The sequence below is a fragment of the Acanthochromis polyacanthus genome, chromosome 1 (assembly GCF_021347895.1).
Source record: "Acanthochromis polyacanthus isolate Apoly-LR-REF ecotype Palm Island chromosome 1, KAUST_Apoly_ChrSc, whole genome shotgun sequence".
Taxonomy (NCBI): domain Eukaryota; kingdom Metazoa; phylum Chordata; class Actinopteri; family Pomacentridae; genus Acanthochromis; species Acanthochromis polyacanthus.
In genome coordinates, this window is record NC_067113.1 from 46,716,905 (window position 1) to 46,738,145 (window position 21,241).

Here is a 21,241-nt window from a genome sequence, read left to right on the forward strand (position 1 = left end):
CTACACTCCATGAGCACCGAAGGTAACGCGAGAGTTCGTTATCTCGCGCTTGCGTACACCGTTTGTTGATGGCCGCGCTAGCTTTTTAACGCCGAATAACTCGGTCAATTTCATCAAGCTTCGAACTAACTGGCTGCTTTTTAAGCTAGTTTGCTGTTCACAGACCTTTACGAAATTCCTTATTCCATCATGCTACAGTTTCTGGTGAGTTAAATTGACATTATCATACATGACATCGACGAATACTGATAGATGCCCGAGAAGCTAATCTATTAGCATAATGATAACTGTCAGTAGAAAGCTAGTGTTAGCCTTCTGTTGTAGTTAGCTAACGAAACTTTCATAAGATAGTAAATTCAGACAACATAAAACCAAAACTCTCAATAGAAACATGGGAATAAGAGTTTAATGAGTTCGTTTCTGTTTGTCTTCCAGGCTGGCTTCACCTTGGGGAACGTTGTGGGGATGTACCTCGCTCAAAACTACGAGGTAAGTTTGTCCGAATTTAATCTTTACTTGTAAACTTGTTTTTTCAACGAAATCGAAATTACTTTTGTGAAGTAATTTGGCTGTCGCATCTGTAGAAGCAACACTGTCTGGAAAAGTGTCGCTGGATGCTACTCATCTCTTGACTTACCTACTTAAGATGATGCCACTTTTAAGGTTCTCATATGGTGAAAATCTGTTAGAATTTTTTTATTAGCTTACAGACCGTTTTGAAACCAATAAACAAGAACTGGGTGACTTACTGTGTTCTCATGTGGCTTGTATTGCTTCAGTTAAACCTAAACCCAATCAGTGTTAACATCTGTTTCCTTCTTCTCATGCATACTGTATGTTAATAAATTACAAATAAAGCTGTTATTGTTTTCATATTTTTTATGTTGTCAGGCTATGGAACAAGTATTTAGAGTTGTGTTAGACTGCATTGATTTTAGCTTGGCATTCCAAAAAAACTGTATACATCCCTAGACAGTGTTATCTGTAAAGTTATTTTTCCCTTCTAGATTCCCAACATAGCCAAGAAGTTTGAAGCTTTTAAGAAAGACGTGGAGGCCAAGAAGAAGCCCCCGGAGTGAACAAATCGGGACCAAGCAAGACCAGACTTCCTCTGCGAGAAACTATTTATTTTACAGGATCATAATATGTGTGCATATTTGATAAAAGAATTGATTGTGTAAAATATGTGCAAAAATATAAACAGTGCCTGGAACAGCATTTGTTTCTTCGCTTAGTTTTATAGGCATATTCTTATTGTAGCCTATTTTTTTACAAGATAAATTGTGCAAAAAACGGGATTTAAAGAATATTACAACGAACTGGCCAGACTCATGGCACTGGTTACTGGCCTTTTCTAAGATGCACTGTGGTGTTTTAACTTGCACATGCCATTTGTTTTCTCCACACTAGATGTGTATAGTGTTCTCTGAAGTGAAAACATTAATACAGCTTGCTGTTATGTTGTATTCCAAAGTTTTCCTCTACAAGCTTCTAGCTTGTCAACAACTGCCAAACTTTTTAGCACTTCACTACAAATACAATTTTGAGTCATTTAGCTGACAATAAAGTTGCGGGACATGAATTTTAAAGTCTCTAGTGTTGTGAATTTAGTAGTTTTACCTGCAGAGTTTTGTTTTCATGCTGTTATGTCCAGATGGTGCCACAGGAAGGTATTCAAATCTGATCCCTTCAACCTTTGTAAGAAAAAACAAAATCTCAACTTTGGCAGAATCTATGATCTACTTTTTCTTCTTTCGTCTTGCTCTCTTTTTCTTCTTTGAATTTGGCCACCCAAAGCCTCTGAAATCCAGACACTGTGCTGCATTGTGGGAAATGTAGTAGACATTCTCCATAGCTGCCGGGCTGAGGATGTCCACCTCCGTCTTGGTGGGTTTGGCACTTGAGGACCTCTTTTTGGGTGTTTTTGGACTGCCAGTCTTTTTGGCGGGCTTCGAACTGCGGGACCTCGATTTTCTGGATTTGGTGGGCTTTTGGGGGGGGATAGAAGCAGTTAATTTATGTTTGGTCACTTCACTGTGACTATAATGAATGGTGTTGATGGTCAGTAAATAATACCATAGTGAAAGGTGTCACAGTTGCTTCAGATATGAGATTCTTCACCCATCTGTGAAGAATTCTGTCAAACGATGCATCAGTTTTCTCGTGAACAAGATGATTTAATAGCTTGGAGGACATAAAATGCTTTTTCAAGACCACTTTTAAATTTTCAGAAATGAAAAATAATTTATCATCTTACCAGTTCTGGACTTGGCACTGTTGTAGGTGGCAACCAAGTGGCTTCAGCTGAGACACTGATACCTCATTTGTTTGTGTCTGGTTGTCGTAGAGACAGCAGACTCCCTCGTAATAAAGGGGGTTGGCTTCTCCTGCAAACCTGTAAATTCTGTTGCTGCATGCAAGACAGCCAGCCGACCAAAAAGTGAGTTAAATCAAAGTCAACAGCCAGCTTTATTCACTTTTTTTTTTATTTATCGTGCAGTGGAAATCTTCATGTGTTAAGACAAAAGCTTTTAAATTCTTTGGCAACTCCCACAAAATCTGCCCCATATTTAAAAAGCCCTTGCATTCACATTGTGAAAATGTGGTTTTGACATCACTGTAATATTTAGATACATTCAGCAAATGTAAAGCAACTGAACACCATGCAGAAGCTCTTGGATCTCTCAATCATGCATCACAAATAAATAGTCCGCTTAGGGTTAAGACATCCAATATGGACCCAAAAAATCCTCTGTTGTGAGCGAGACGCACAACCCAAATTAAAAATGCACTGTATACAAATACAGGTGACATCAACTCAATCGACTGTGTGCCAGTTCACTGCACATACTGCAGCAGAACGGCATCAAAACACAAGATCCTTTCTTTTGCTGCATTTCAAATATCAAAATAAGACTTTTGAAACAAAGCAATCCAGTAACTACAATGCTAGAGGTTTATCGATCACCTGCATGGAGCCGTTTTTCTTCTTTTTTTCAGTGAAGGCAAAATTTGCTTTGTGCAGCGACAGAACAACAGCTCTGTGTAAACTGATACTAAAGTGTGACCTGACAGCAGAGTGGTTCATGAATGTCCTTCAAGCGCAATACTGGCCCCGTTTTTATTTTCAGTAGATGTAATACTAATTTTCAGCCAGATTTGTTTTTTGGAGTGAGATGTGAAACTGTGGCAGTGATGTAGGAGCACAAAGACATCTACACTGCAGAGCTCCATGCACTTAAGCCCTTGAGGGTGACGAAAAGGGACACTCAGCAGCGGCGCTACTGAGTGGAGATGAGGTGGACAATCATGTGGATGATGCGTGAGCCGCGAGGGCAGCTGCACAGGTCCACGCTCGGGTTCCTGATTTTATCTTCCAGGAGCTGGTCCAGCTCAAAGCGCAGCTCGCTCACCAGGTCAGCCACCTGGTTCACAACACAAACACACAGTCAGAGGGCTAAGTTCATTTGTGTACTTCCACAAGATTTGTGCAAGTAATTTTAAGTTGCATATTCTTAAATTGCTCATCTCAAAAGTGGTGATTTTTTGTAAGAATAAGTAATGTTTAAAGTAGGGTTTGTTTGAAGTACTTGTCCATAGCGTATTAGCTACAGATGATCATCATCAATTCAGAAAAGACAGAGCCAGCAACAAAATGTACTTTAATCAACTAAAAAGAGGCCCTAGTTTAAGAAAAACTAACCTCAGTTTTAATGTACATTTTATTCAGTATATTTGCACCACCTTACATTGCCATCAAACAGCCCTATCTGACAGGAAACAGAAATTTTTATGTCACTTTATGCAGCTTTTAAAAATTTTCATTGAAAAAAAACTCTAATCTTGCAGAAAATGGGAGTTGCTCGTCTACTGCTGCCAGTCAGTTACTTTGTTTGTGCTACTGTGTGGCTTCAGTGTTTTAGCACGATAGTTTAGATTCAAACTAAGAAATTAAAAACACCAAAATAATGCAGCGGTCGACCAGCAACTATTGTTCAGCGTGGTAAAATTGTGTTTTTTCTCTATAGAGTCTGGTGGCTCTGAAGCATCTAATAGCAAGGTAAAGCAGTTTAAATATTTGAAATAAAAACATACAATTAAGCCAATATTGATTTTCTAGGTGCCTAAAATATGTTTCAGTCTACAGAGTTTCACTGTTTAGCTTCTATGCTGGTCCTTCCATCTGATTCTGCAAACTGGAAGTTAATGACAGACAGTTAATGACTGTTGAGTTACGGTTAAAGTGTTCTAATTTTGCTCATTAGTTTGTTATTTTTGTCTAGTTTTTACAACCTATTGACTAAATCAAACACCAATCATATTTAACTAACAGGGATTTAAAGTGTGAACAGACTACTTAATAGTACACAAACAATGTACAGCGCTATTTCATGTTTATTATGCTTATTACTATGATTTTTATACGTGTGCTTTATTTAAACAAGTCTCCATAAAAGCCTGAAGCTTTAAAACATATTTAACAACCTCACAAACAGCTTGTAAACTTTTTACAGCCTCACTGAGCTCTGAGCTATGTTTATTCATCATTGAACATTTGAGATTATGTGCTTAGAAATCAGAGTTTGTTATCTGTTGTATCTTTGACCTGATTCGATGAGGCAGCAAATCGGATCCATCCGTCATCCAGGGAGATGACGAACTCTCCTTTGTGGATGTCCTTGTTGATCTGACCGCCTCCGAACAGCACCAGCGCGTAAACGGACACCATGCTGCAGTCCCTGATGAAAACTCGGCTCGTTTTCACCTTCTCGTGGTAGACCAAGTACGGGCTGTTGTAGTGTCGAACCTGAAGCACAAAGAAGAGACACGGGGCTTGTTTGGTTCTTTGTGCCAGCTGCTGAATTCAGAGTTAATATTTTGTTTAGTATTCTCACCGTGTAGTTGACAGACGAGGGGTGGACGTGGACACAGCCATCATTCTTGGTCATGAAGCGCAGCTCGTTGGCTTTGGGGTGCATCTTCATCGCTCCTTTGCTGGTCATCTTGTAATTCCCCTGAGGAGCTCGGACCTGAAACACAAACACAGAATAACGAGTATGGGACTGTTTAATAGGTTTGGTTCTGGTTTTTATTTTGCTTCATATCAGTCATACCTTCATGACAAAGAAAAAAATGGAGTAGAGAAAATGTGATTTAACGTTAAAGGGCATCAGCGGGCTTCCGTTTTGCCAGTAACTTCACTCATTATGTTGCTTATATACAGGATATATATATGTAACATACCTCTAATTTGCAGCAACAAGAAGTGCAAGACAAGATGCATTTCATAACTTATTGATAGATCGACTCTTTTTTTTAAGGTTATATAATTTCCCAGAGGTTTCATGCTTTGTTGCATGTTTTTGTGCTTCAAAATTCCTCTCAGTTGTAAAGTTAACCCTCCTGTTGTCTTCATTTACAAAAAAAAAAAAAAAATTGTTGCCTTGTCTGGAAAAAAAATCCAAAAATTCAGCAAAAAAAAAAATTCCACAAATTCCTGAAAATTTGCAAAATCTTTAGGAAGAAAATGCCAATTCCTTAAAAGTTTCCCTTAAGTTTTTTTTGTTTTTTTTTAAAAAATCCTGAATTTGACAAGAAAATTCTAGGAAATGTTTTCAAAAAATGAGTAAAAAAAATCTTCCAAAAACTCCTAAAAATATCTAAAGTGATTACATGTATATCAGTAAAACTTAATATTTTCTTTAAGAACATTCAGAAAAAAAAAAAATCAGTTCTTTCCTAAATGTTCTCAAAGAAACATTTTTTTGTAACATTTTTTCCCCATCAAAAAATGTTAAAAAATTTCCCAAAAATGTTGAAAATGTGGACATCAGAAGCTTCACTGTGAAAATTGTTTTTTTTTCCACATTTTCAAACTTTAAAACAAGTCAATTTGACCTGCAGGACGACACGAGGGTTAAACAAATACTAAAGGACAAATATTGTAAAACAGTAAAATATTCATATCTTTGTTGTTGTAAGCGTTAAGGGATCAAATAATTTTATTCATTATATATATATATATATATATATATTTTTTTTTTATTAATCAGCATTTTTTTCGGCCAAATATCAGAATCAGCCTCAAAAAAAAAATCCATATCGGTCGGACCCTGACAATAAACATGTACCTGGACCACATTGGGATAGAGAGCAGCACACAGCATCGCAGACATCAGCTTGATGTTTTCTGAGTTGAGGTTTGCCTAGGAAGCAGAAATTCATATTTTTAGAAACCAAGGGGTTTTCATCAAGACTAAGGATGGGTAATTGATTTAATGTGTCTGCATGCATCACCTCAGGACCAGTAGCCTCCAAAATACCATCAGTGCCTTTGGAGGACATTCGCTCAATAACTCTGGCCCTCAGTCCCTCTTTGATGAAGCCGATGTCTGACAGCAGCTCAGCAAACTGTCTCTTCAGACTGGCGATCTCCTGCAAAATGGAAATAATTAAGTACGCTGAATTATTTTACAATTAAACTGCCATGCTTGAGCACTGTATTCATGACAACGGTTTGAACATTAACAGCTTTAATGTACAAAACTCTTTCACTGTATGCAGATTTAGACTTGACTGAGGCACAAAGAAGTGTTGATCAAAAAGTCTATTTGTGGTGTTTGCTTGAGTACTAAGTACAAGTCAGAATGTCATGTGACAGTGGACCCAAGTGACACATTTTTGTAACTACTGGTATTAGTGAAGTTGCAATTTCTCCATTAGTGCAAATTGGAGAAGAGAATAAAACCTCACATTAACTTCCATGGAAAGGATCATGACTAGCGATAACAGGTGGGTCTACAGCTACCACCAATAGAAGAAACAACAGTTGGACAGGGGAAAAACCCACATTTTCCAAAACCAGACAAGACACATTGGGTCACGTGCACCGTTTTCTGCAACAGTTACATATTTGTACACTGAGAAATAATCCCTCTTTGGTCAGATTGTCAAGGCAGAGTTCAACTGTAGCATCTTAAGATGGAGTTTTTTGGCCAAAGCAACACAACAGTCACGTCCCATTCACCCTGCTTGCTGGATTTGGCTCCCTGTGACTTCTTTCTCTTCTCCAAAACAAAATTTAATTTGAAGGACCATCCTTTTGGCACAGTTTAGGCAACTCAGCACTCATCACCAATGGTGCTTGACATGTTTACATAACAGGACCTCCAGGGAGCACTACAAGCTTTGCAGAAATACTGGGAGATCTGTATCGCTGCAAAAAGACTACTGTAACAAGGATTTTGGCAAAACATAGATAAAAGAAAATCAGGCCTGGTCTTGAAATGTTTTTATCAATTCTCGTCAACTAAAATGCTGTTTCTCAAGATCTCAGCAGGATTAAATTGACACAAATGCAGAAGACATTAGACAGACCTGCAAACCACGCCAAGACAGGAAGTTCTCCCTGCAGTAACGGAAGCCGGCCTGGTTACTGTTCTTTGCAGCGCAGCACCATCCCTGCAAGAGATAATCAATCACATAAAAAACACAACATATAAACATCGTCTTTGAATTGTTGTTAAAAATAAAAAGAAGCTCAGTCAGTACCTTATATGCCTGTAACAAAGCTAGATGGTCACTATTGGCCACAGCAAAGGCCAGTTTTTTCTCATTGGCTTCCTCTCGTTTATCCCATGGTGACACCTGGAAACAGACCAAATGCAGAAAATTAAATCTCAACAATAAATCGTGGCTGTCACATAAATAGTCCAAGAGTCAGAGTTGTGTTGAAAGACACATATGGCCTCTCAACAGTGCCGAGTGGAGTCTTACAAACGGCGACTTGAAAGCCAGACTGGCAGCGATGGTGAGCGCTGGGTCGAGGCAGCGGAAGATGGCGCCGAACAGCATGAGTTTTCCAATGCGCACGTCGACAGGCAGGCAGGCCAGGTGGTAGCCCAGCGGGGTCAGCTTCTCATCTGCAGTCAGAGCTCCAAGGTCCTGAAGGCGCTGCTTGGCCGCGTCCAGGCTTCCCATCGCCGGAGGCTCGATGAGCCGACAGAAGACCGACTCCAGTGTCTGCTCCGCGAAAACGTCCAGGATTTTGATTCTGCCAGAAAGAGGGTGAATATAAACATGGTGAATAATTGCTTAGAATTTTTTGGCATGATGCTACTACTAACACCTGTCTGGAGAGAAGACCCTCCATTGACCCAGGCATATCAGATATTTTTCCCAGTCCCATTTCTAAGCATAAATCCCAGCGCCCTGTCATGCATGATCCTCCTTTATTTGCATTTAAGAGGCAACAAATCTGCTTGGCACTGTACAAAGAGAGAGCAGATGGTTGTACCGAAGGCAGAGCTGCTCGAGGGGCACTCTCTGGATCTCAGGCAGCTGTTGTTCAGCCAGCTGGTGTTGGAAGCAGTGGCTGGTGAAGAGGTGGAAGCAGACCCCCGAGGCCACGCGACCCGCTCGACCCTTCCTCTGCAGTGCGTTGGCCCGAGAAACCCACGAGTCCTCCAGGCTCTCCATGCTTTTAGATGCATCATACCTTAAAATACCAGCAAGACATGCATACAAATGTGGATTTCAGTCCATCTGAACACATCATGTAACAGTTTCAGTTCACTGTACGCGTCAGTGTTAATAAAACTACATAAATCAGTCTTTCTTAGATTGACATGCTTAAAGTACGGCTAGTATAACATAAGGTTACCTTTTCTCCTTCATCCTGCCGGAGTCAATGACATACACCACGTCGTCAATGGTTACCGAAGTCTCAGCGATGTTGGTGGAGATGATGATCTTTGTGACTCCTTCTGGAGGCCGACTGAAAACTGCCTGCTGCTCCTCGTTGGACAAAGTTGAGTGAAGTGGATACACCACACATCTGATGAGCGACAGAAACTCTTAGTAAGTAGCTCATGATAAACTCTCCTACTTAGAAGGAACCCCACAATAAAATGTACATATTTTTCCTCTGGACCGTAGTGATATTTATCCATTTAGACAGGTTTAGTGTGAGATGGGGAGTTTAGGATGTCGACTGTAGTGGTGTCTGCCTTTTTTTGAATATAATGGAACAATACGACGCTCATTTTAAGAACCCAGCAGTTGTGTTTCTGTCAGGAAATCATGACACTGTTAATAAAAAAGATCATGTAAGAAGTTTCATGGAGGACTTTTTTTTTTTTTTAACCAAAATACCCAAGTGTAGCTGTAATGTTATCTAGCTGAGCCAGAAGTATTGAAACATTTGCTGCTTAGTTTCCCAGTGTAGATGTGAACATAAAACAATGTATTTTTTGGAGTGAACTGTCCTTTTAGCCACATAGACTACTGCAGTTTTCTTGTTTTTTATGTGAAAATTCATATTTTGTGTCATTTTCCACTCCTTTGGCCAAACCTTTAAATGAAACTGAGCCATTTGTAGTCAAATTGAGGATCATGTTTACATTTTTGTTTTTTGTTTTTTTTAACCCTTGAAACTTGCAAACCCACCAATGTGTTTGAAGGGTACATTGTCTTTTTAAAAAACTGACAAAATTAAATGTTTTATCAGAGCCACAAACTGTTATAACACAAGGAATCAGTCAGACTTTGAACTTTCTGACGGTCCTTGAAGTACTCATCGGTGACATTTTTCCCCGCATTGCTCATTTGATCTTTGTCCAAAAATGAATCATTTGCTCGAACTACATTTTGTAAAATGGACGTTCTCTCTGCTTCTAGTCATGGTTGTGTTGTTTCCATAGAAATGCAGGACTTTACATTGCAGTAAAAAATAAGCCCAGACCCCAATTCCATACCAACGTAACAATAAATAGAACTTAAGCTGCTCCGTTATAAAAACAGACCTGGTTGCACCCCTGTTGTTGAACATTCTGTTGGACTGGAGCTGTTCGTAGAGCATCTTGATCTCAGCGAGGCCTGGCAGAAATACCAGCACGGCGCCTGCAACACAGAAACCACCGGAAAAATGAGCACACTGAAACATCACAACACTCCAAGCAGATTAAACACGAATGTATTGAACCAACATGGCCGATTCTTACCTGGTGGGTAGTTGTGTTTTCCATCTACTATCCACTCCAGCAGGCTTTCCACCAGGTCCATGTTGATCTTATCCAGGTCCATTGCAGCGATGGTCTTGATCACAGACTTCTTAGCATCTGAATCCGCAAAAACACAACCCTGACATTTATGCATTCACTGGCAGCAACTGTTCATTTGGTTAAAACTCAAAATGGCATAATTCAAGACCGACTACAACAGACAAGTTCAATTTATGCTCCATCTCAGCTCACCTTTATATCTGACTGTGAGGTCCTGGAGGCTGAGCTGCTGGTCTGGGATCGAGTCTTTGACAAAGTCCTTCTTACAAAAAGACATGAAGTTCCACACGTCCTCGCCCAAGTCATCCACCACGTTCCTGGGATCACCTTTGCTGCCTCGTCCACCAGTGGAAGACGGATTCTGTTTCCCTGAGCGCATAAAAGGGCTGCCATCCTCAATGACATAGCTGGAAAAATAGGAAAGTGTATGGAAACAGAACAAGACGAGTATGTTACTAATCATGTAAGAAGACAAATAAATTTTAAATATATTTCCAAGTTGAAACTGAAATGTACGAGGATGTGCTTACCCAGATTTAGTGATGGCATCTTCAAGGAAAAACTGGTCAACAGGGAACGTACGTCCTGAAAAACCACATTTTTGTTAATATGGACGGAAAACAGATAAAATGAGGTGTAATCAGAATAGAATTTGCAGGTGCTGTTCGGAACACATGACAACCTGGTATGTGGACAGTACTGCAGTTGTGGAAATAGTCAGAGAAGAGGTTGGCGTTAAGAGTGGCACTCATTAGAATGATCTTCAGATCTGGCCTTTGTGCAATCAAGTCTTTGAGCACCAAGAGCAGGAAGTCGCTGTAAAATGATTTAAAAAAAAAAAAAGAGAGACTGTGACCAAAAATCTGCAGTGAAGGACAAGGTTGTGCACATTATTTTCCTGTTGACACTGCCTAAACCACAACAGCTATGAAGTGAAAGTTTGTGAGAGCAGTCTCACCTCTCCTCTGTTCGCTCGTGCACCTCATCCACGATTACATGTGTCACGTCTTTCAGGTCTGCTTCACCCTCCAGCCTCCTCAGCAGGACGCCTGTGGTGCAGTACAGCAGTCTGGTGGCCGACGTCTGAAAAAAAAAAAAAAAACAGCAATAAATGAGAAGAGAAGGTCAAGTAATTGTAACTCTTGAGTGAATTGTTGCTAAACACCTGTGGCTAGAATGCATCCGTACCCTGACAGTCTCCAGGCGGATCTGGTAACCCACTGATTTGCCCAGACTCTCTGCACGTTCTTGTGCCACCCTCTGAGCCACAGAAATGGCAGAAATGCGTCGCGGTTGTGTGCAGATGATGTTGGCCACCTGAGCTGCAGGACCAGTTAAAGAGGCGTCCAGGATAAACTGAGGGATCTGAGTCGTCTTACCACACCTATAGAAAAAAATAATAGAAAATGCATTATAAAGTGGAAATAGAGAATTCTTTTGCTTTCATCCTTCATTAGGAGGTAAATGATGATTACGCAATATGATAACTATAGAGAGGCATTTAGATTGGTTCACTAAAAGCCTCTTCTTTTCTTGCTCCTGTCACACTGCTACTCACTTTGGGATCATTTTTACTGCAATATCAGATCCTACACCTCTATGGAAACACGACAACTATGACTAGAGGGAGTAAAAACTAAAAAATGTCTTCTGTACATTCCAATACAAATTTAAAAGACCTTGAATCAATATTTCTATCACTTTCCAAGTCCCCCAGATGTTATCAATATTGCAAGAATATGGTAACAGACTCTACATAATAGCTATAAAGATTTTCACTAGTGACAGTTTGATGTGTATAAATTCATCTCCTATCTGCCTGCAGCTCAATCCTGTTCAGCCAAAATTTTTGCCACATGACTGCTGGTCACAGCTGACTCACAAACGGCTTCATAGTTGTGCTGAGGAGCACAGAGGTTTTTAGCTTTTTTTATTGAATCTGTTTAATTTTTACATAAGATGTGTAAAATAAAGGAATTTTGATGAAATATACAATTTTAAGCTTCAGTTTCATTAAGTTTTTCAACGCAACAGCAGCTCTTGGTGACAAATCTGATAATTCTTTCCATTTTTACAGCTTCTGTCTCCGATAGACGGAATAATTTCAGCATTTTTTTAAAGAACACTCAGTAACTGTGGAATTGTGTAAGGAAAAGAGCCCTGTGGTTGCAGCAAAGAGGGAAAGTGATAGAAACCAAGGCAAAACAAAAGTGAAACTCAGACATTCACTTAGTAGAGAGAGTGCTGGAACTCGAGTGGATTCAAGATCAACGAGCAGCGGGATTTTTCTCTACTAGCTCAGTAAATAGGCTGATTTGCATTTGTTCCTCAATAAATTATCATTTTTTTAAAGAATATTTGCCGGATAATCACAACTCTCTATGATTCTTAACAAGAATCCGTTAGCATATTTGGCTATTTATTGATGAGAAAAAAAAAACTGTTGTTTTAAATACAGCAATACAGCATACAAATGAGTCTGGGGGCATTATTAAAGTAAAATTATAGATAAAGAATCTGCAAGTCTATGCCAATACTTTGTGTCTTTGTGCTCCATGTCACCTACCCAGTCATCCCACTGACCACCAGCACCTGACAGTGGTCCAACAAATCCAGGATGTTCTCCTTTTCTTGCCAAGCCGGGAGGTTCTTCCTCTCTTCCAGCATGGATCTGAAGCGCCTGGATGACTGAGAATGACAGAAGAATGGAAATGTAATAAAACGAATTTTGTAGGAGAGGATGCAGAAAAACAAAGATTTTTTTTATTTCGTCAGTTCTACCTGCTTCTTCTGGAACTCCCTGCACAGCTTGCCGTTTTCTTGCAGCAGGTTGCTAATCTTCTGATTGTGCCTGTTCACCATCTTCTTCCTCAGATTGACGTAACTTTCATTCTCAACTGGAACAGCCTGGTCTTCCTCATCCTCATCCCTTTCATTCAGCTCTTCTGCTTCTTCTGTCTCTTTCACTTTAAAGACAGAAGTGATCAGATTTTAACATAAAGCTCTAAATGCTGAAAACACTAAAGAACCTAAATAGAATTATCTGGTTGACTCACGGTCTGTGGGTTTCTGGTTGTTGGGTGGCACATTCCTCCTGCTGTTTGTGTGATTAACACTGCTGGTGCTACTCCTGCTTTCCTCAGAGGTATTGCTCCTCACACTCTTACTCTTTGCTATGGCAAGAGAAGGCGGGGAAACAACCACAACAGGTGGCGGCGTGCTGTATTTGTGATGACTGACAGCCAACAGTTCCTTCATGGCATCCTCATCCTCACATAAGGTTATCAGAGTGAAAACAACAGGTTCGCTGCTCTTCGCTGCAGCCAGAGCTTCTCCAAATAATCTCTCTGTGACGCTCAGCCTCCCTGCAGCCCCTACAGACTCGTCATTGGTACTGAAGGCAACTATCGGTGCCTGAAACGGGTAACGGTTTCCTTTGGGGAAACGGATTTCCAGTTCATACTCAGGAGGAGAGTAGCTGCTGAAGCCGGGCTGGCTGGGGCCCTTCAGGTCTGAGGAACCAGCCCCAGACTTCCCTTTGGTGGCCAGTTCATGTCTGAACTTGCATTTGTCTCCGAACCGGCAGCCTTGACCCTTCAAGTAGAATTTGCAGATGGCGCTATTGTTTGCAGATTGTCCACTGGTCCGACCAGCTGAGTCTTTGCTATTCTTGGCAGACTTGTTTGAGAGGAATGAAAGATCCAGCGTTACTGTCCAGACTGCATTGGCTATACGCTCGCTGAAGCGCTCTCCATAAATGGCAGCCAGCGCCAGAGCTTCCTCCTGCCTCTGGTTTAAGCACTCATCCATAGGCACTGCTGCAAGGTTGTCAGGGGAAACTGCCTTCTGGCCATAGCGCTCGCTGAAAATTTGGTGGAGGAGCTGCTCCAAAGTCGCCCCGAAATCCCCTCCTCCACTCTCCAGCGCCTGTTTGCTGCGCTCCCTGTCAAAACCATACCTACGCAGAAGAAATAAATAGAGACCAAACTTTGATGTTCAGACATGTCAGAATCATTAAAAAAAATGCAGGATGGTTGTACATATTTACAACATTCAAAATCTGAACACTACCTGCAGAGTTTTCCAATAGCAAACAAGGAGATAACAGGTTCAGGTGAGGGCCGCTCATCATCAGACTCCGGGTCATACATCAGGCTCTCTGCTTGCTCCACCGGATCATCACTAGTGGCCCAAAACTGGCCTTCCTCACGCTGATCCAACTCATCAAATTCCTCCTCATCCTCTTCGTCTTCACCCCCCGAATAATCTGACCCACATTCACTGAGGCAGAGAGGGTGGTATGAGTTCACTTCCTAACCGTCCAATCAGTCTCTTGCATGTTTAGAAGCATGTACTTACTCATAGGGCTCATCGAAGTCTAGGGTCTGCAGGTCCCGCAGGAGCTCCTTGAGTTGCTCTTGGTTCTCATTAGTCATGAAGATCCTCTGCATGGGCATGTTGCTCGCTTCCTGTCTGATGCTGCCACCCGACTTTGGAAGCATCCTTGTACTCGCCAGGGATCTTGGTAGAGCCTTACCGCCACCTCTCCCTTCCCCTCTGCTGTCTCTGTCTCGATCCCTCCCACCCCTTCCTCGACCTCCATTTCTGGGACCAGAACGACCACCACCACCTCGTCCTTTCCCAGGTCTGAAAGTAAAGCCAGGTAAACAGACAGGATGAGTTGGAGGCTTAAAAAAGAGCATATATTGAGCACACTGTGATAATTCCTTTACCTGCTGGAACGAGAGGGACCAAAATCGAGGCTGAAATCATCCCCATCATCCCAGAGACCTGCTCCTCCTTTGCGACTCCCTCCTCCTCCGCCGCCGCCACCTCCACCTCCTCTTGGTTTGTTAAATCTCCCCCCTCCTCTGTTTGGCTTCCCACCTTTCCTCCTTGCATTCATTTCTCTGTCAAAACACGCATGCTGAGTGTCATCACATGCTTCCTATAAATCATTCTAGCTGCAAAAATACTGTTAAAAATCCACTGCTATCCCACAAAAACACACTCACCTTAAATCAGCGTCCTGTCATAGCAGCAAACAATCTGCGAGGAGAGACAAGAAATGCACAATTTGAATAAATCCTCCTAGCCCTAGGAGCATCCAACAATCCTAGATAGAGCAGGGAGAGCTGCTGGTTGCGGGCAGAGCAGGCAGCTACTGTACATCCACAGCAGAGCACAGAGTCGCATATAGCTGTGGGGTGATTCATTGTGGCACTTCAATTCAAGTGCAAGCAATGAGATGGTGGCTGACACACGCAACGCTCCTGGCTACAATTATGCAATCAAAGTGAACACGCAGACACACAAACCCCCCCAACCGAGACGATGACCGTTTAACTTCACTGTTTGGTCGCTGGCAGAGTGGATTCCCCGTCAAAGCTCAAAAGAGCAGGATATGAGTCATTTTAGAAATATTAGCAATAAAGCGCCGAGAAGTGAGTTACAACTATCAAGCTTCGGCTAGCTAAGAGGCTAACAGCTAGCACGCTTACTACTGATGTAACAGGCTAACTGAGAGGAGCTTCGTCAAAAATAAAGTCGAGAGGTTTCACTGCTTATAAGTACCATAAAACGCAGAGACGTGTTAGAATTTATAAACACACAAACAGGATTTTAAACTTTATCAGTAAGTTTGCGCAAACCTGAGCCAGCTGTTGTTTCCACCGGCAGCCTGCATCTCTTCTATTGGTCCAAACTCGGAGTTCAAAGTTTCTGTTCCGGGTTAACGCTCAGACAATGCCGAATACTTATATATATATATATATATATAATATTTTTTTAAAAACTCATTTAAGTTATTCTAATGAAAATTAATTTCATATATTGACGCGAAACACGTTCTTATAAAAAGGTAATTAAAGTTTTTAAGCTATAAGTTAGTAACCATGGCAACAGCAGTGGGCGTCTCGCTGTCAGAACGGCGCGGAACTTCTTGTGAAAACTCGCTATTTTAGTGATTATTAAGTGAAAAAATACAGCACAGAGTGGGCTGTGTCATTTCCACAACTTCTTTAAACACGTGTTTAACTTTTCACAATTTCGGCTGAATTATAATTCACCTATTTCTAATTAAAATACGTGTTTTAATTTAAAAAATATTTCGGTTTTAACCATTTTTAAGCTAGGTTAATGCTAAATCTGTATCCATGGCAACGAGGGTTTGCGTCCACCCACCAGGGCAGCACAGAAGTCACAGCTTCCTGGCGAAATTAGCGGTTTACATGGCGATTAAGTGAACAAAATGGTACACAATTAGCTTGTATAATTTTCACAAGTTTTTTAAATTGCTATTTGACTTGATTGAGTTTTCGAGAGCTACCGGAAGCTGCCACAAATGTCTGGTAAGGGACAAGTTCTTCACGACGCTGAAGTTAGCTTCCGATTCGGCAGCTTCCGATTCGGCACTTAAGGGAAAAGTTAAGGGGAAATGAAATGAACGTGCCGTGCGACAGTTTATCCACTGATTATCTGTTCTTTTCGACACTTCTTGATGTGTAAACATTTTAGACATTTGGGTAAGATATTAACTATGCCTGACAAGAGGTATTGTATTGGTAAAATTAGTATTTTATTTGTGAAAACGTTTAAGGGGATATTTCACCGTTTTTGCTTTATAACCAGTCCTTATTAGACCAGGTCCAGATTGAAAACCACTGTACCTACACTCTTCAAATCTGGACTGAATTATTCTACAGAGCCTGTAGATTCATAAAAACACAGTCTCTGATTTGTGAAAACTTTATTCTATTTGTGAAAATGCAATAAAGGCACATTTTACAGTTTTTTTCTCATCCAGACCACATTAGACCAGGTCCAGGTCGAGAACCGCTACACCTAGACTCTTCAAATCTGGACTGAATTATTCTACAGAGCCTGTAGATTCATAAAAACACAGTGTCTGATTTGTGAAAACTTTATTCTATTTGTGAAAATGCAATAAAGGCACATTTTACTGTTTTTTTCTCATCCAGACCACATTAGACCAGGTCCAGGTCGAGAACCGCTACACCTAGACTCTTCAAATCTGGACTGAATTATTCTACAGAGCCTGTAGATTCATAAAAACATAGTGTCTGATTTGTGAAAACTTTATTCTATTTGTGAAAATGCAATAAAGGCACATTTTACTGTTTTTTCAGCATATAGACCACATTAGACCAGGTCCAGGTCGAGAACCGCTACACCTAGACTCTTCAAATCTGGACTGAATTATTCTACAGAGCCTGTAGATTCATAAAAACATAGTGTCTGATTTGTGAAAACTTTATTCTATTTGTGAAAATGCGATAAAGGCACATTTTTACTGTTTTTTTCAGCATATAGACCACATTAGACCAGGTCTAGTTCGAGAGCCTATACTTAACCTTATACTTATTCTTATTATTATCATTATTATTGTTGTTGTTGGTTTTGTTGTTAATAATTCTGTTGACATTTTTTGAAAGTCCATGTACCATGTCCATGTATGTTGAAGATTGTCAGTGTTTATTAATGATAGAAGTAGGGTGTCACAGGTTCATGATACCATTGTTGACATATATTGTGAGTATTTTGTGAATGATTGGTCAGATCATTACAAAGACAAAACTTGACATAAAAAGAGTTAACACTCCCAAAAGTTAGAAGGACAAAATTTGCATCCAAAACCAAGGTACCTGTAATCACATATCAAAGGAAGAAGAATGAGAAAACATAAAAAATGCATTCTTATATCATTGTTACATTATCTGTAGAGGCCATTGTTCTGACTAATTGTATAAATAAGTTGCGCAACCCCATCCCAGATGACAAATAGCATTGAAAAGTGCCTTTATTGCATTTTCACAAATAGAATAAAGTTTTCACAAATCAGAGACTGTGTTTTTATGAATCTACAGGCTCTGTAGAATAATTCAGTCCAGATTTGAAGAGTCTAGGTGTAGCGGTTCTCGACCTGGACCTGGTCTAATGTGGTCTGGATGAGAAAAAAACAGTAAAAATGTGCCTTTATTGCATTTTCACAAATAGAATAAAGTTTTCACAAATCAGACACTATGTTTTTATGAATCTGCAGGCTCTGTAGAATAATTCAGTCCAGATTTGAAGAGTCTAAGTGTAGCGGTTCTCGACCTGGACCTGGTCTAATGTGGTCTGGATGAGAAAAAAACAGTAAAATGTGCCTTTATTGCATTTTCACAAATAGAATAAAGTTTTCACAAATCAGACACTATGTTTTTATGAATCTACAGGCTCTGTAGAATAATTCAGTCCAGATTTGAAGAGTCTAGGTGTAGCGGTTCTCGACCTGGACCTGGTCTAATGTGGTCTGGATGAGAAAAAAACAGTAAAATGTGCCTTTATTGCATTTTCACAAATAGAATAAAGTTTTCACAAATCAGACACTGTGTTTTTATGAATCTACAGGCTCTGTAGAATAATTCAGTCCAGATTTGAAGAGTCTAGGTGTAGCGGTTCTCGACCTGGACCTGGTCTAATGTGGTCTGGATGAGAAAAAAACTGTAAAATGTGCCTTTATTGCATTTTCACAAATAGAATAAAGTTTTCACAAATCAGAGACTGTGTTTTTATGAATCTACAGGCTCTGTAGAATAATTCAGTCCAGATTTGAAGAGTGTAGGTACAGTGGTTTTCAATCTGGACCTGGTCTAATAAGGACTGGTTATAAAGCAAAAACGGTGAAATATCCCCTTAAACGTTTTCACAAATAAAATACTAATTTTACCAATACAATACCTCTTGTCAGGCATAGTTAATGTCTTACCCAAATGTCTAAAATGTTTACACATCAAGAAGTGTCGAAAAGAACAGATAATCAGTGGATAAACTGTCGCACGGCACATTCATTTCATTTCCCCTTAACTTTTCCCTTAAGTGCCGAATCGGAAGCTGCCGAATCGGAAGCTAACTTCAGCGTCGTAAGTTCTTCTTACTTTGCTACCGACTGTCTAATATTTACACTAGTTTCACTTCTTTCTTTCAAACAAGAAAAAAGAACATTCTTTGCACATTAATGGCAAATACCTAGATTCATGACTGCACAATTTCCATGAGGTGTATGTTTGTATGTTTGTTTACAGAAGAAGGGCCTGTAAAAGTATCCTATATTTTCCCAAATGGGGACAGATATGGTGAGTAATAAAACTGTAAGCACTTACTATAGTTAGTGTAAAGTGGAGTGAGATGCTTCAAGAGTTTAAAAAAAAGATTACAGCAATTTATTATAGTAGAGAATCAGAAGAAGTGTTTTTAGGTTTGTTTATGCAAAAAACAAAGTTACAACTTAAAGAACTTTTTGCTATCTATAATTCCTGGTATTTGCTATACATGCTGTTTAATATACTTGCAGCACTTGCATTTAAAAAATATGTTATCCTTCTTTAAAAAACAGTATCTCATCAGTGTTTAGGCAGGCTGAACATATGTATATGTAAAAGAGTATTAAAATTGTGTATATGTGTGTGTTCTCTACAGAGGGGGAGTGCTGCAGATCTGAATGTGGAGTGATGGTGAGGAGTGGTAACGGTAAATACACCTCAGCAAACGGTGTCACCTACATCGGAGAGTGGCACAAGGACAAGGTGTGTATTTGCCGTGTGTCGACCCACTGTGACGAAACACTGAGTGGCTATGTGCTCGTTAGTAACATCCCCTCTCTGTGTCTGTCCCAGATGAATGGCAGAGGGACCTTGCAGCATCCATCTGGGGCTTTATATGAAGGAGAATTCAAAGACAACATGTACCATGGCACAGGAACGTACACCTTCCCGGACAAAACGGTCTATAAAGGTCACTTTCATGAGAACAGGTAGGAAGCCATCGATTTTTGGTACTTACTCTGTCATTTCTTCAGTGTTTTCTGATAGGAGCAGTTTCCAAATGAGTATACTGTACCATGGGGCTGCAGCCGAACTGATGTGCAAATGCTGAGGCTAACAGAGTTTTAGATCTCTACAGCAATGAGTGTTTTTGTCAACCTTGAAGTGCTATATCCTACTTTAACTCTCTGGACCTCCAAATCACTCAATTGCAACATTCACCAGAGCCAAAAACTTAAAGAATCATATTTTTTAAGTTTCTGATGGTTGCTGAACTGCTAATCTGTGACTATCAGGAAAATTAATCCAATCTAAGCTTAAAATCGTGATATTTCACTGAAATCACAGTCATCTATGTGTCTTTTCTCTCTGCTTCTTACAACATCCACAAACCTATTGGGGACTCAGCTGTAACTAACAGTAGCTTAAAGAAATTTAGGAATTATGTGACTAAGCAGCAGGCAGTGTTTACACAAAGCTGAAAGGAGACATGCATTAAACAATAAAAGATAAAATAAAATATCTATAATATTTACATATTTACATATTTACACAAAACTCACCATTTTTTCAATATGGTAACACCTATGGGCACTTGGAAAATGTTGTACATGTTGATTTCAGGTTTTGCCATTTTTAAAAATAATATTTCTGCTTAATTTTTCTGCCGTTACCATAGAGGTGCAGAACTTTTTATTGCAGTGAAAAATGAGTCCACAGCGACGAAAAATACAACAAGAGCAAAAAGAGTTCAGGTGGTTACTTTTCTATTTAGTTGTTTATATTAACCACATGAAATAATCTGATGTTTCTTTTAAATGTAACCTTAAGCAGTTATTTTCTGGGTACCCTAAGCTAATTTTCTTTATTGACATCCGGATTTCTGACGTCTCAACTGGTGTGTTGTAGGTTGGAGGGAGACGGAGCCTTTATTAACCCACAGGGACTGGTTTGGACGGGCGACTTTCACGGAAAAGCAGCGTTGGGCCTCAAAATGCAACACAACATTTAAGCAAATGAAGCATTTTTGCGCTGCTATGCACAAAACATCAAATTAAAATTAAACTGTAATAGAAAAACACTCATTTGCATTTGTATTTACTGTGCTAAATGCTGACAGACACGTTTCCGCCCACATTCAAAGATCACACATCCATGTATATATATCAGCATAGTAGTGGGTAAATATCTGTGAAATCAGTGAGTCATGCCTTCTGAGTCACTTTCTCAGCTCTGTCTCCTGTTGGACTGGTTGCACTGAACTAATGCAGCGAGTGTCACTTGATTTCACTCAAGAAATATCACACTGGGGTTATTTTTGCTCTGGTCCCTTGTCACTCTGCTTGTAACTGTGAG

The 21,241-nt window shown here is 40.1% G+C and overlaps 4 protein-coding genes across 5 annotated transcripts; 2 read left to right on the top strand and 2 right to left on the bottom strand.

Moving 5' to 3' along the window:
• The first annotated feature begins 44 nt into the window (after positions 1–44).
• Positions 45–1,582, top strand: stmp1 (short transmembrane mitochondrial protein 1). The gene is made up of 3 exons (XM_022218890.2): positions 45–204; positions 436–489; positions 1,008–1,582. The coding sequence occupies exons 1-3, from the start codon at positions 190–192 to the stop codon at positions 1,077–1,079; spliced, it is 141 nt and encodes a 46-aa protein (XP_022074582.1). The 5' UTR covers positions 45–189; the 3' UTR covers positions 1,080–1,582.
• LOC110968874 (small lysine-rich protein 1) lies at positions 1,583–2,416 on the bottom strand. The gene is made up of 3 exons (XM_022218881.2): positions 2,258–2,416; positions 2,077–2,137; positions 1,583–1,988 (listed from the first exon to the last, which is right to left on the bottom strand). Exons 2-3 carry the CDS (start codon positions 2,077–2,079, stop codon positions 1,740–1,742), a joined length of 252 nt encoding a protein of 83 aa, XP_022074573.2. The 5' UTR covers positions 2,080–2,137; positions 2,258–2,416; the 3' UTR covers positions 1,583–1,739.
• Positions 2,417–2,468: 52 nt separating this feature from the next.
• Positions 2,469–15,797, bottom strand: dhx57 (DEAH (Asp-Glu-Ala-Asp/His) box polypeptide 57). The gene is made up of 25 exons (XM_022218901.2): positions 15,713–15,797; positions 15,077–15,110; positions 14,795–14,971; positions 14,421–14,708; positions 14,133–14,342; positions 13,118–14,019; positions 12,843–13,027; positions 12,628–12,749; positions 11,250–11,445; positions 11,020–11,144; positions 10,744–10,877; positions 10,592–10,646; positions 10,254–10,468; positions 10,002–10,118; positions 9,804–9,900; positions 8,663–8,836; positions 8,297–8,497; positions 7,777–8,053; positions 7,552–7,647; positions 7,378–7,461; positions 6,298–6,435; positions 6,132–6,206; positions 4,896–5,030; positions 4,607–4,807; positions 2,469–3,425 (listed from the first exon to the last, which is right to left on the bottom strand). The coding sequence occupies exons 3-25, from the start codon at positions 14,965–14,967 to the stop codon at positions 3,282–3,284; spliced, it is 4,344 nt and encodes a 1,447-aa protein (XP_022074593.2). The 5' UTR covers positions 14,968–14,971; positions 15,077–15,110; positions 15,713–15,797; the 3' UTR covers positions 2,469–3,281.
• Positions 15,798–16,213: 416 nt separating this feature from the next.
• On the top strand, positions 16,214–20,966 carry morn2 (MORN repeat containing 2). 2 transcript variants are annotated; one of them, XM_022218700.2, is made up of 5 exons: positions 16,214–16,411; positions 19,148–19,198; positions 19,542–19,648; positions 19,739–19,875; positions 20,795–20,966. In XM_022218700.2, exons 1-5 carry the CDS (start codon positions 16,405–16,407, stop codon positions 20,895–20,897), a joined length of 405 nt encoding a protein of 134 aa, XP_022074392.1. In that variant the 5' UTR covers positions 16,214–16,404; the 3' UTR covers positions 20,898–20,966. The 2 variants fall into 2 exon arrangements, with proteins under 2 accessions (XP_022074392.1, XP_051809210.1); XM_051953250.1 differs by lacking the exon at positions 19,148–19,198.
• Positions 20,967–21,241: the final 275 nt, after the last annotated feature.

Excerpts from the sequence above, each read along its gene's own strand:
- stmp1 (XM_022218890.2), top strand. Across the intron at positions 490-1,007 it reads ACCTCGCTCAAAACTACGAG|ATTCCCAACATAGCCAAGAA; the intron begins GTAAGTTTGTCC and ends TTTCCCTTCTAG.
- morn2 (XM_022218700.2), top strand. Across the intron at positions 19,199-19,541 it reads CCCAAATGGGGACAGATATG|AGGGGGAGTGCTGCAGATCT; the intron begins GTGAGTAATAAA and ends TGTTCTCTACAG. Across the intron at positions 19,876-20,794 it reads GGTCACTTTCATGAGAACAG|GTTGGAGGGAGACGGAGCCT; the intron begins GTAGGAAGCCAT and ends GGTGTGTTGTAG.
- dhx57 (XM_022218901.2), bottom strand. The coding sequence starts at position 14,967 with ATGAATGCAAGGAGGAAAGGTGGGAAGCCAAACAGAGGAGGGGGGAGA. Across the intron at positions 10,469-10,591 it reads GATGCCATCACTAAATCTGG|CTATGTCATTGAGGATGGCA; the intron begins GTAAGCACATCC and ends CTATTTTTCCAG. Across the intron at positions 10,119-10,253 it reads CCTCACAGTCAGATATAAAG|ATGCTAAGAAGTCTGTGATC; the intron begins GTGAGCTGAGAT and ends TTGCGGATTCAG.